This window comes from Dendrobium catenatum, unplaced genomic scaffold, assembly GCF_001605985.2.
Source record: "Dendrobium catenatum unplaced genomic scaffold, ASM160598v2 fragScaff_scaffold_71, whole genome shotgun sequence".
NCBI classification, from domain to species: domain Eukaryota; kingdom Viridiplantae; phylum Streptophyta; class Magnoliopsida; order Asparagales; family Orchidaceae; genus Dendrobium; species Dendrobium catenatum.
The window spans coordinates 750,387-764,148 of NW_021318533.1; the positions used below are offsets into that span (position 1 = coordinate 750,387).

A 13,762-nucleotide genomic window follows, 5' to 3' on the forward strand; every position below is an offset into this window, starting at 1 on the left:
CGCATTCAAATTTATATGAATTTTAACCTTCAAAAATAAAATAAACATATTTTATATATTATAAATTTATATTATTTAAAGATTTTGATAAATATCTCATTTTATTATTTTAGCATATCAAAAATAAATTTTATATTTTTAATTTAATTTAAATAATATTTTTTTTTTTTACAATCTAGTTCAAAAAGTTTAATCCTTATATTGCATGTGAACATCAGATTACATCAACTTATTTATGTGATAATATGTGATAATATATCTCATTTCTAATAATTAGCTTTTCGAAATAATATTTTATTTATTTAAATTATACTATCTTATTATTATTTAAATAATATAAAAAAAATGATGTCAACACTTTATGCAATTAATACAAACAAAAATTATGTTTTAAAATCCAGTGATTAATGCATTACTCCCTCAGCATCCTTCCAGCCTCTCTTAACTCTATAAAACACTCAACCTCTTGAACCAATTCACCTCCAGCTTTCACAAAAGCAACATTTGGTTTTCTCTCACTCATTGCTCTCCTCCTCTACTGTTCTCTTGCAAATATTTGTAGTAGAAGAAGGGGAAAATGGTGAAGTTCTCGAGAGAGTTGGAAGCTCAGCTTATTCCAGAGTGGAAAGACGCATTCGTCAACTACCGTCAGCTCAAGAAGCAGGTCAAGAAGATTAAGATTTCCCTCCATCAAAGGTTGGATCCCGATGCTGCCGCAGCCGGGGACGAAGAAATACCCAGCTTCGGAATTTCCATCTTCGACGGTTTTCGCGCTCTTGCTGCCGGTTTCACCTCGACATCTAAACGCGACCATCGCGATTTATCTATTACGGTATATACGAATCTGCCATTCCTCATTCATTTTCCCTCTCAATTTTGCTGCGAGATTCTTCCAAATCGGGTGTTCTCGGTTAAAAGAAACATGCCAATCTCAGAATGGGAGCGAGGTCGGCGAGAAAATGGTGTTCGAGAAGCGATGAATTCCACGGAATTGTTTCGCCAACTTGATCTGTGGTGATCTGAGGATTTTTGTCCGTTTTCTAGTTTTCCTTACAATGAATAATAGGAAATAGAGAAATATCTGGCTCTGTTTATTCTTCTTTTCCCCTCACCTTTTCTCCATTTTTTTTTTGGGGGCCATTTCACTCTCAACCGTATCACACGTGACCGTACAATTTGTCTTTCCCTTAATAATTATATCTTATTTCGTTCAGTGCGACGACGATAGCGCAGAGGAAGTGGAACCCGTTCAATCCACTGAGGTTGAGGTAACTAATTGCTAAATTTCTATCGTTCCTTAGCTATTGAATAATTTTAATCTATTCCCTAATTTGAAAATCAAATTCGTGTATAAACAAAAGGAAAAGAGTTTTTTCAATAAACTGGAAAAGGAACTTGAAAAAGTGAACAAATTCTACGAGACAAAGGAAAGAGAGTTCTGCGAGCGCGGGGAAGCCCTAAACAAACAGCTACAGATCCTCCTTGATTTAAAGAAAATCCTCGACGAGCATTTCCGTCGCCGTCAACATCGGCGTTGCTCATCTCCCAGTAAGGGCGCCTTTCTTGATCGATTCAACTCGTCACCCATATCCGGTAGTAACTATGATCAGGCCCTGTTTCCCGTTTTCTCCTTTGATCAATTAGCACTGACATTAAACTCATTGTCGCCGCAGATCGAACAAGCGAAACGGATGTGCCGGTATCGGATAGCTCGACGTCACCTGCGATCTCAGAAGAGGTGATCTCGGCTCTGGAGAAAAACGGCATCAGCTTCGTAGGGTCAGCTAGGTCGAAGGCAAAGAAGGGCGCAAAGCCAAAGGCTGCGACGATGAGGATTGACATCCCGGCAACGACTCCCGGGAAGACCATTTCAGCCATTACCTCAATGGTGTGGGAGGATCTCGTCAATGGAGCCAGAAAGGAAGGTGAATGCGGCGGCGATTACATCAGCCGGAAGAAGATACAGTGCGCGGAGAAGATGATCCGCGGCGCTTTCATTGAGCTGTATCGAGGCCTTGGACTGCTAAAGAACTACAGGTATGTTGCCTGTAACCACTTTTGTTGCTCCTGCAGGTTTCTTACTTATTTTGTTAGTTGTTTTCACGTGGGTATGATGATCCTTTTGGTCAATCGCACCAAACGACGTGGCTGTTATTAGTATAAACGTCAGTCCGACGACCACAGTAATCATGAATTTAATTTTGTTTAATTTTTTTAATAATATGATAACGGGCTACTTATTTATGGTTTTTTTTTTTTCAGTTCACTAAATATGATTGCCTTCACCAAGATATTGAAGAAGTACGACAAGGTAAATAATTGTGAGTCTTTCCAGGACATGTGCAGCAACTATATTTCATCATAATATATGTAATTATAAAATAAATGAAAATAAAATTAGAAAATTTTAAATAAATATTAAAAACATGAGATTTTTACTTAAAATAATACGAGACTTGATATTTTTATGCGGTTTTTTTAGAGGACCACATAAATTTATTATTTTCTAATTTAAATTTAATTATTTTATAGTTTTAATAAAATATTTGTTATCTAAATAACTATTTATATGTCTTAGGAACTCTTACATACATTTTTTGGAAAAATTTTCGTGAAGCTGAAGTTCTTCCTTTTTAAGAAATAACGTATAATTTGATATGCAAAGTCATGCAACAGGTGTTATCTTTCTTTTTTTTTTTTTTTTTTTTTTTTTAAGGATGTTACAATATTTACACACTAAAGTCCCATAATTTTTATTTTTTAGGATGGGATATAAACCCGAACCAACTGAAAGACTGATTATAGTTAATTTAGATAGAAATTTTCTAAAAAAGAACTAAATAAATAGATATGTTGGCAATAAAATATAGCATAAAAAATAATAGGCGTAATTACCCGGAATAAAAGATATTAAAAAACATTAAAGAAAGGTAGATAAAGAGGAAAAAAATGAGAATCTCTATCCCACACTCTTCCTCGTATATCTTTCTATATCTCTATCATTAGACACAATAATAAATTGGGTATGGAATATTTAAAAATTTAGCTATTTAATGGTTTTAAATTAAAATTAGGATTACGATAATTACAGGCATGTCTAAAATTGTCCTGTAATAAAGAAAAAGTATTTTATCTCATCAACTTTAAATCAAGGAAGAATTTGATAATATTGAAAAGGTAACAAAGGTAAAAGTGGATGAAGTTCGCTCTGTCAGGCAAGTTAAAAAATATTTGCTAGTTTGTCACGCTAAAGAAATTTATAGAAAAAGGGAAAATAATAAAGCTTGTAATCTGTTTTATTTTTACTCTAAATTTCATCCTAAGTATTCAATCGTATAATTTGGAATTGATAAAAAAAACCTAATTATTATTATATTGTTTTCCTAAACAAAGCTCTTTGATAGTAGCCTAATGCTGGGCTATATATGAAGATCTTATTCCTGTATTCAAATCTTTTCAAATAAGATGAGATGAAAACGGGGAGCATGACATATGTTCCACAGAACATAATTCATCAGTCAGAAAATTCCTGTCAAAACTTTATATTCTCTTTAAGCCAGACATATTTTGGTAGATTATTCGCATTCAATAAGCCTATCATAAATTTAAATTGTACTAAGAACGTACTTAAATTCCAATGAAAAGCAGAAAATTTCCCATGTAAACGAATAAATCAAGTAATCATCAAAGATTTATTCAGCGATTATGTGCTTCTGCATCGTGAGTCGATATTGTCGAATTTGTTTGATCAAATAATTTATACATTAATATCCAGACAATTAGCCAGTGCCTAGCTTGTACCAAATGAATTAATTAATTACAAATTGAGCGTATCAAGGATTCAACGGTCATATTATAACAGTTGTAGAAAAAATACAGAAGCTACGCTGTTCAGATCATGATGACAACCAGCTAACAGTTCGTCACATGACAGTCATGACATGCTATTTCCATTCTTAACCGAATGAAAGCAACATACTTCGGTAAAGATATCTCTGCAAACAAGTAGTGCGTGCTCAGGCACCCCGGCTGGTCCCCCGGACCTCCGGCGATCGTTAAACAAGAAGTAATTAAAAATATACTGCGTAAGAGTGCACAAAATTAATATTTTCCAAGAAATTTAAAAAAAAATTTGCCCAATATTATATATATATATATTACGGAGGTTGGTGACTCGACCCAACCAGTACGCATTTTTTACTTGAATGATTGTAGTTAAAAAAACTATCAAAGAAATTTTTTTATCATGAGTGCAAAATTTAATTATTATTTATTAATGATATTTTTTTAACTGCATGCAGAAATATAGAAAATACAAAGTTTTTTGAAAACATATTTTCTAAATTAAAACAATGAAATAAGCTTAATTATCGTGAAAGTTTGACACGTTCGTTTAAATTACAGGTACAATTTCCTGTCTTTTTGAAACTTTTATTGTATTTTCACTTCTAATACATGGCAGACAATATTTCTAATCATGCACCTAAAAAAAAAATATTTCTCATCATGCTTATATGATTAATCTAATTTTAACCTATTTTTAAATTGAATATATACATCGTAAAAAAAAATTCTGAAGTACTAGAAGATAATTGTCCAAGATTTTTGCATTTATGAAATATGAAATATTTTAAAACGATTTATTTTATTGTTGCAAAGAAAAAAAATTTCCATGGAGCATAAATTAATTTCTTCAAATTGGCATGACATTGCCAAAAAAAACCATCCTACAGTAAAGAAATTAATGCATGCGGACCACGGACGTCGAGCACGAACGTCGAGTTATATCTGAACATGTGAGTGCAGACACTGTATTCACTCATAATCCGAACATAAAATTATGTCTTGACTCCGCACATAATAATTTCTCCATATTGAGAGCAAGTGTTAATTTTATTGTCTGCAAATACATCCCAATCATTTTTGTTTTGGTTTTTTTTTATTTTTTTAATTTGCATAAGTGCAATTTATCCTAATGACATGGAGTTATTTTGAGATAATTAAATTTAAAAGCCTTTAGAATATTGACTGAAGAAATAAACAAGATTTGATAGAAAATTGATACGATAGTATATTCTGATGCATGTATAGAATGCAGGTATCGAAAAAGCAGGCATCGAGCGGCTACTTAAAGAAGGTGAAGCGATCGCACTTTGTAAACTCAGACAAGGTAAGTGCAGGGTATCTCTTCTATTTTGCATCTTTTTTTGTTGCGGTGCCTTAGCCGTTCTCATTTCTCCTCTCTTTCTCTTCTCCGAAGTTTAAAAATTTATTTACAGCTTCTCTGCTTGCACGTTTTTACCCAGCGAATCACCTTCGTACTAGAATGTTTAGCGTCAGCCAATAAGTAATTTAACAACTAAAGTTAAAAGTTGAATGACTTAGAAAATAATTATTATTCTAGCAATGAAAATGATAAACATGTTAATAAAAGTTTTCATCATCACAAGAGTCATGAAGATCAATACCCACATTTAAGCATAATTGTACAGGTCAATGCTATGGAGTTAGAACAAAAAATTTTGTCGTTTTCGCCTTCTATTATATATTATTTAATGTGCTATAAGTGTTCAGAAAAATACCATGAGAATAATTAATATTACCAAATCAAAGTTTTAAATTTTTATCATAATAAGAATATGTCGAGCACAATTTTTTTTTGAATTAGCGTAGAACATATGATGAAAATATATGTTATAATTTGTTACATTATAAAACTCAAATGGATGACCTACCATCATTCGAGGGTATGTAATATCTAACAATGAAAGAACGTATCATGCATTAAGAATTAAATATCTACCGCAATAGTTATCTATCAAAATTTTCTATCTTATTAGTGTTAATGTCAATTCTGTGAAATATTTTTCTTTCAAAACTACTATAATTTATTTAGTATATTGATACACACATAAGACAAAAATAAACAAATAATTTTGCAGTAACACCTGCAAAGTTTTTTCAAGAGATGAGAACTGAACTGCAGCTCTGACTTCATGAAATTTTTTGTACAACACGATTATAATATAAAAGAAGTTTTGGGTCATTTTTTAATAACTATGATAAAATAAACAATTTTTCAGTCCAAGTTACTGCTGGCCGCATTACTTTATCAATATGGCTTATTGTTCAATATATATATTTTTTTAATATGCAAGTTGCTAGTGCTGGGATTGACAACTTTTTCTCCACTTAAACTTAATTAATTACATTGTGCGCATAATTAAGGAATATAAATATATTATCACAATTCAGGTGGTGAAGTTGGTGGACGAGGTGGAAACTATTTTCATCAAGTGCTTTGCCAGCAATGACAAGAAAAAGGCAATGAAGTTCCTCCGCCCGAATCAGCCCAAGGAATCCCACATGATCACCTTCTTCGTAGGTATACGATGCTTATTTTCTATAACCTACAACTTCTCTGTCGCAATGCAAAAAAATGAAAAAATATTATTCTTTTCCCCAACTTAATTGTCCTAAAATACGACACGAATGATGTAAAAAATGTAAAAAGTAAATAATTATTCTTGACGCAAATTTATTTATAAAGGACGATGCTATTCTACTTTATCTTACGTTACGTCAACTGGACTGTTTTTCAATATAAAATTTGAACTTTCGCTTTATTTTAGTAAAACATAGATTAATTGCTAGAAATAATGGCATTGATAAAAAAAAAAAATCTTCAAATATGATGAAATTCTAAGAATAAGAATGTAATTGATATCCAAGATATTTAGGCTCATGCATCTCATGTGTACAATATTAATAATAGATTACATACAACTCATCTTTGTTTTTTGGTTGGGAGTTTAGACTATCAATTAAGATGTTTTGAGTTTGAGTTTTTTGTATGCGATGTGCGTGTGAGTCTGTCTTAATTGACCTAAATGTCCAAAAAAAAATTCTAGTTATACATATATAATAGACCTCTCTCCTGATAAAAAACATCATTAACTTTTGGAAAAACAAAATGATATTGATGGTTGTACAACGTTTAGGACAGTTTTTTAAATTATTTTTTTAGTATAAATTTTTTTAATTTAAAAATTTCTTGTACTAAAAAATTATTTTAAAAAACAATAAGAAAATTGTCCCAAACAAAATCATAATGTGGACAAAGGAGCGTACTAATTATTCGGATTTGAGATTTGGATTTATTCATCATGGTAAATCCTAATACGTTTAACAATCTTTTATTTAAACTATCAATAAATTTGCTCAACATAAGAAGAGAGAGAAAATAAACTTATGTTTTATTTGTGATGACTATTTTACTATTTTCTTAGCAACTTTCTAATCCAAAAAAATTTTGTACTACAAAATTACTTTAGAAGAAAGTTGCCCCAACCAAATCAGAATGGTATAGCAGGTTTGATCTTTAGGGATAAAATATTTGTCTTAGAAATTTAACAAAAAAATAATAGAATAGGAGTCTTGACAAAAAAAAGACAAACTTAACGCCAATATTATCCCCACACAAACGAGAAATTATTCTATGCGGACGCCGAACGTAGCTTTACATCTGGAGACCAACATGAATGAGCCACGTCAGTAATATTGAGCGCTATACTGAGCGGTACAGAGTCGCGGTACTGACGTGGCTCATTCTAGTTGGTCTCTGGACGACGTTCGACGTACGCACAAAATAATTTCACCACACAAACCGGCCAGAACCCAATTACCTTTAATCAAGCCTCTAATTAATATCATATTATGTTAACTAACGTCACAAACTTAATGAGCATGGAACAAGAAAGATATATAGAATATGTTCGTATTACTTGGAAAAAAATAAAAAAATAGAAAATAAAACAAAATAGCATCTTTTCAGGTAATTTAAGAATTTAAAGTTGAGAAAATCATGATGTATTGAAAGTAGCATGTAGTCAAACCATTTTCCCTAACTTTGTGCTAACTAAAATAAAGTTGACATCTGATTCGTTGTAGAGCAACTGGTTTTTAATCAAATGCAAAAAGCTGTGCTAAATCTGACTCAAATTTAAATAGAATTTGGCATCCCAATGACTCGACATAAAATTATTTATTTTGGATATTTTAGTCATTAAGGTAAACTCATGCATACATTATATACACAAATGTTGAATCCAATACATCTCGATAAATAGTCAAAGTTCTCAACCAACCAATCAAGATGAGCTATTTGTTGATTCGACTTAAAACAAATTGATTCGACATTACAAATTATTATTGCTTAATTTGATATTATTTTTCTTCCATTTGAGCTATCGTAAGCTAGCTATGACTATTTTTAAAGCTAAAAAGAATAATCATTGGAGTTGATTTTGAATCATCTCTAAGATGGAGGGAAGTTCAAAAAATCAAACTTAACGTCCAACATAACAAGTAATGAGTAATTAAAATTTTCTAAACGTCATTTGAAGTTAATGAAGTGAGAGCCACGTGGCCTGGCCTGCACCTATAGTTCTGCATATAATTGAAAAGTTATATTGACATAAATTAATGGAGTACAGTGCATAATCAGAACCTTATTGAAATAGTAACCGCCCCCACTCATTTATTGCAATATATAAATATATTTTTGGACTATAATGATTAATGACGCGATATAGACATTTTTGCTGAGAAACAATTTTTTTAAAAATTGATATTTGTTCAACATCATTGGTTTATTAAAAGGTATGATATCAGCCTAAACATCTACCCATTTACTGCATTCCTTCTACGTATGTGTTGCAGGTTTGTTCACAGGTAGCTTTGTGACATTGTTTACTGTGTACGCCTTCTTAGCGCACATATCTGGTATTTTCTCGTCCACATTCGAACCAGGTTACATGGAAACAGTTTACCCTGTTTTCAGGTACATATATTATACCATTCGATCCCCATATATCAAAATAATTTTTTTAATTAACTTTTGTTTTTAATTTATATTATCTTCGGTTTATACTTAGTTATGTGTTGCGTGCTTTGCCCGTTAACTTTTACTTGCTTTGTTGTCATTTTCTGTAAAGTTAAACAATCAACTTTACAGAATTTATTTAGAGTTTAGAGCATGCTGTATTGTCCAATCAGTATTTAATAGCATCTTGCAGTGTCCAATAAAATGATCAAAATAATTCAAGAAACCCACTAACTTTTATATTTAATAAATTATACTCCCACTAATTAAACTTTGGAATATTATGCTGGCAATGGTATTGGTTATATTCTTTATTTTGACGAGTAGCAGATTTCATACATATTTTTTGGGCATAGTGAGTAGAAGAAGAAATTTTTTTATAGCAAAGAAGAACTTGTGTATTTTCCATTTATATATTTTAATAAATAAATGGATTTGAATAGTAATACTTGAATGAAAGTCATAATTAGAAACTTATATATCCGCATTATTAATAATTGAATACATAGACAATTAAACAAAGTTTAATGGCACGGCACAACCATCTAATAGTAATGAAAGTGTGCCTTGCTTGCATGGAATTAGACATTTATATGTATATCTTAATTTAATACATTGAAAACCTTAATTGCAACCTAGAGATCGTATCCAATTTTATCTTAATGCTTCTTGTTCGGTTTACATATCTTTGATTGCTAATCATTAGGTCGTGTTGTTAGATTTGACATAAAGGGATATTTATTGAGATTAGCAGACGGAAGTGATGATTAACGTTCTTTATTTTCATACGACATCACCGGAACTCAAATATTACAAGGGGACTACGGAATTAAATCTCTCCCCTATTCAAGAATTAGTAGAAGAGGCAATATCTCAATAATTTGAAAGCTTAATTTAAATATTATTTGACAACTTATTCTCTTATTTCATATTGAAATGCAGAAATCTGATGTATATCAATATAATCGTCTATCTTGATATGATTTTCCCATCAATTGAACAAAAAATTTAATTAAACCGTAACCCCTTAATTTCATTGAAATCAGGAGCCAATCAATCGCAAAAACATATGCGTGTGATATGCTCTTGAACTTTATTTAATCGGCTGCATAAATATGACTTAAGGGAATCACCAAGCATGCAGATGAACCACTTGTCAAAGCTGAATTGAGCTTTAGTACTGTGAGTGGGAACACTTGGGCCTACTCATATAGAAGTGAAAGAAGACGTCATCAATGCAACTTAAAGAGAAAAGACATTATTGACTTAGTGCCACCATTAGCAATGTAAGAATTAAATTATATATATATATATATATATATATATATGTGACAAAAAGAGGGAAGCTCTCAGTAGAGCAAAATCGGTTGCCCTTGTCACAGAAGGAACCCGGTAAAACTCACTAAGAGTCCAAATTCTCCAAAATTTCTTTCTCCTACCTTGAGAGCACTTTGCTGATCTCTTCAAGGTTGAGTTCCCACTTAGTCGATTGATTAGTCTCTATGATACAAAATATCTTTTTTCTTTACTAGTGATGTAGTACATTATATTTTAGATGTCAACATCACTACCTTCTGGGCTTGGGTTTTTTTTGAGAAAAGATCATTCCTCGCTGCCCCCTTTTTGGTAGCCTACTCTCCCATTCATACACTACTCTGAGCTGCCAGTGGTATTACCATTGTGACCCTTCTAGTAATCATTGATTTTTATTCATGATTACTATCCTCAGTAGTGAGGACGTCCCCTTACTACCTAGAGTGGTTTTCTTAGTTGTGGTGTAGTACATCTATTCTCGGGTGTTAGCACCACAACTTCAGGAGCTCTGATTTTTCCCAGTGGAAGATCAGCTCCTTGGTTTCTTTACCCACCTACTTTCTATATTCGTACCCTACTCTTAGCTGCTAGAGTAACCATATGAATGTTATTTTGTTGCTTTTGTTCCCCACATGGTCCTACTTTATCAGGGTAGGTGTTACCACTGTGACCCTTTTGATGATACTTCACTTCTATACATGATTACCTCAGGTAGTAAGTGTGTCCCCTTTACTACCTAGAGTTGCTATCCTTGTGATGTGGTATACCTTGCCTCGGATACTAACATCACTACTTACAGGACTTTGATCTTCTTCCAGAAGATCAATTCTTCTACTACTTCTCGTGACCTATCTTACCATTCATACACTAGGCTCAGTCGCCAGATTAGTCCTATGAATGTGTTGTGGTCACTTTCACTTCCCACAGGGTCCATATATATATGAAATTATTTCAAGAGCATTTACTCAAAATAATATAATATTTTATACATTTGTAATATATATCCAAGATAAAAGTCTTTATAGTTTTTTTTTTCTCAATATTCATTTAACTCATTTATAGTTTTTTTAAATACTTTGCCATTTTGAGTGAATAACTCACTATCCTTCCGAACTTATTAAATACTTTGCATCATATATACAAAGGAGAGAGCCTAACAAAAAGATGGTGGGCTAATACTGCCGAAAAAAATTTAGCTAAATTGCACCTCATTAAAAACCTGATCAGATTTAAAAAACTAAAAGATAGCTTATGTAAACTTAAAATTTGTAATTGATCTTATAATTAAAAACTTTCTCCTAAATTTGAACTGTACTAAAAGAAATATGTCCTAATTAATAATTAGTGTGCAAGGAGATACATGGAGGAAGGCTACGACCCCAACCACCTGGCCAACGCAGGCAAGTACATCTCAGCCATGTTGGCCGCTGCTGTTCGGTGGAAATATGCATTCGATCCAACTCCAATGTGGCTTGCATTCGTCGTCATCACCTCAACATTTGCTACTTTCTACCAACTCTACTGGGACTTCGTTAAGGATTGGGGCCTTCTCAACCTCTACTCAACAAACCTATTTCTGAGGGATGAACTTATTCTCAGAAACAACTCCATCTATTACGTTTCCATGGTAACATCATCCATCTATTTTCAATATTTCAATCAGAACTTCACGAGTGTATATATATATATATTCAAATTGTCTTCTTTTTATTGAAGATAATAAACATTTTAGCTCAAAAGAAAAAGAAAAAAAAAATTGAGATACTGAAACATGATGAATGCATTACAGGCTTTGAACTTCGTGCTTCGACTAGCGTGGATAGAGGCAGTGCTAAGGTTAAATTTGGGGCCGGTCGAGAACCGTCTTGTCGACTTCTCTCTCGCCTCTCTCGAGATTATTCGACGGGGACACTGGAACTTCTACAGGTATCTAATCTATCTTTATATTTATCTTCCTTTCTCTTTAATGGCTAATTAATACTTAATTACTAGTATGATGATATATATACGCAGCTTAGATTTTCTTAATTAAGCTTGATTTAATTCAACGTTCTTATTTTCATGAGTGAAGGTTGGAGAACGAGCACTTGAACAACGTTGGCAAGTTTAGAGCTGTGAAGGCAGTTCCACTTCCCTTCCGAGACATTGAATAGATCAATGCCATGGACGCCTTAATTTCAATTTGTCGAAGTGGCTAATTAGTACATGCCGTTACTAATTCATCATCAGCATTAATTGTTTTTTAGCTTCTTTGTTGTCCCACTTATTAGCAAATTACTTTTTAATCTCCCTAAGCTTGGTAATTTAAGACGAAGGTATACCAGATGGTTTGACTTGAAGCTAGCAGAAGCATCTCATAGAGCATACTACCTTGTCAAGTCAAATAATGCAGTTCTCAGCCGATAGGAAGGAGTTTGTGAAGAGAACAAAGAGAGGGTTTAACGTGCCCAGAAAGGGAAAAAAAAAAGACATTCGTTTTGTTGTAAGCTAAAAAATGTTGAATAATTGGTTCAACATATATTACGGATTCACCCTTTCCTTTGAATTAGACCAGCGCTCTTGGCTCTTGGCTGTTGGGGAATATGGAGTTGGGGCTGGATGGAAAAGCTGCTCTTGGCTCCATCTCTAATGATGTAATAAATGTCCTCTTTTTTAAAAAAACTTGAAATTACTTTAAACTGTTAGTTTTGCGAAAAACCTGCGGAGTTCTATATCTAAATTTACCCAAAAAAATGTCGGGCAAAGTGCCTGATCGGTTTTGTACAAACAATAATTATATTAGTTTTCTTAAATTTTTATACATCACCGAAAATCATCTTGATCATACGCGGATCTCAATGTAAATATGATTTGGGAGCATCCAAATTAAATTTAGAACCATCCAAACTTTGTTATTATCCCACAAGCTAATGACGTAGCTTTGAAGGAAGGCTACTATTAGACTAGGTCACTAGAAAAATTCTAGGACAGAGTCATCATTCATTAAATGACCTTAGAAGGTCAAAAGACTCAAAAGGCATAGTACTCAAAAATCTTAGAATAAAAGTCTCAAAAGATACAAATATATTAAAATCTCAAAATGATAATCTTTTTTATATAATCTCATAATATAAAAAATTTACATAATAAAAATGCATCATAATAAAAAAAATATTTCATAATAAATTTTTTTACATAATCTCAACTTTTTTATTATCACTTGTAAATGCTTTTCTAAGCTCTCTAAGCTCGCTGTCAATTCCATCATTATATGAATCTGAATGAGAATCCTTGGATGCATTGCTTGGAACCAGACCTTAACTACAATCTCAATTTTACGTTGTACCAGTCAATCTCCTTTCAAGAAGCCACAAATAAAAACCTCATCAAGAGAATGGAGCATCAAATTTTATATATGAGCCACCTGAATGTGATTGTTGATTTCTTGATGGTATGATAAAGACTTCTTGACTTTTTCTAGTCTTCAATGATATGATTTATGTCCAGAAAAGCACTTTTCTCTCCTATAAATATATACAATGATTTATTTGTCTAATTTATGTCTATACAAGCCATAATTAGCAT

General features: G+C 32.3%; 1 protein-coding gene across 1 annotated transcript; it reads left to right on the forward strand.

Moving 5' to 3' along the window:
* Window positions 1-496: 496 nt before the first annotated feature.
* LOC110097047 (phosphate transporter PHO1) lies at window positions 497-12,665 on the forward strand. The gene is made up of 12 exons (XM_020823259.2): window positions 497-832; window positions 1,215-1,268; window positions 1,362-1,593; window positions 1,674-2,037; window positions 2,263-2,311; window positions 5,099-5,170; window positions 6,256-6,385; window positions 8,722-8,842; window positions 8,937-8,958; window positions 11,544-11,825; window positions 11,988-12,124; window positions 12,270-12,665. Exons 1-12 carry the CDS (start codon window positions 578-580, stop codon window positions 12,349-12,351), a joined length of 1,800 nt encoding a protein of 599 aa, XP_020678918.1. The 5' UTR covers window positions 497-577; the 3' UTR covers window positions 12,352-12,665.
* Window positions 12,666-13,762: the final 1,097 nt, after the last annotated feature.

Excerpts from the sequence above, each read along its gene's own strand:
- LOC110097047 (XM_020823259.2), top strand. The coding sequence starts at position 578 with ATGGTGAAGTTCTCGAGAGAGTTGGAAGCTCAGCTTATTCCAGAGTGG. Across the intron at positions 1,594-1,673 it reads CAACTCGTCACCCATATCCG|ATCGAACAAGCGAAACGGAT; the intron begins GTAGTAACTATG and ends TTGTCGCCGCAG. Across the intron at positions 2,312-5,098 it reads TATTGAAGAAGTACGACAAG|GTATCGAAAAAGCAGGCATC; the intron begins GTAAATAATTGT and ends TATAGAATGCAG.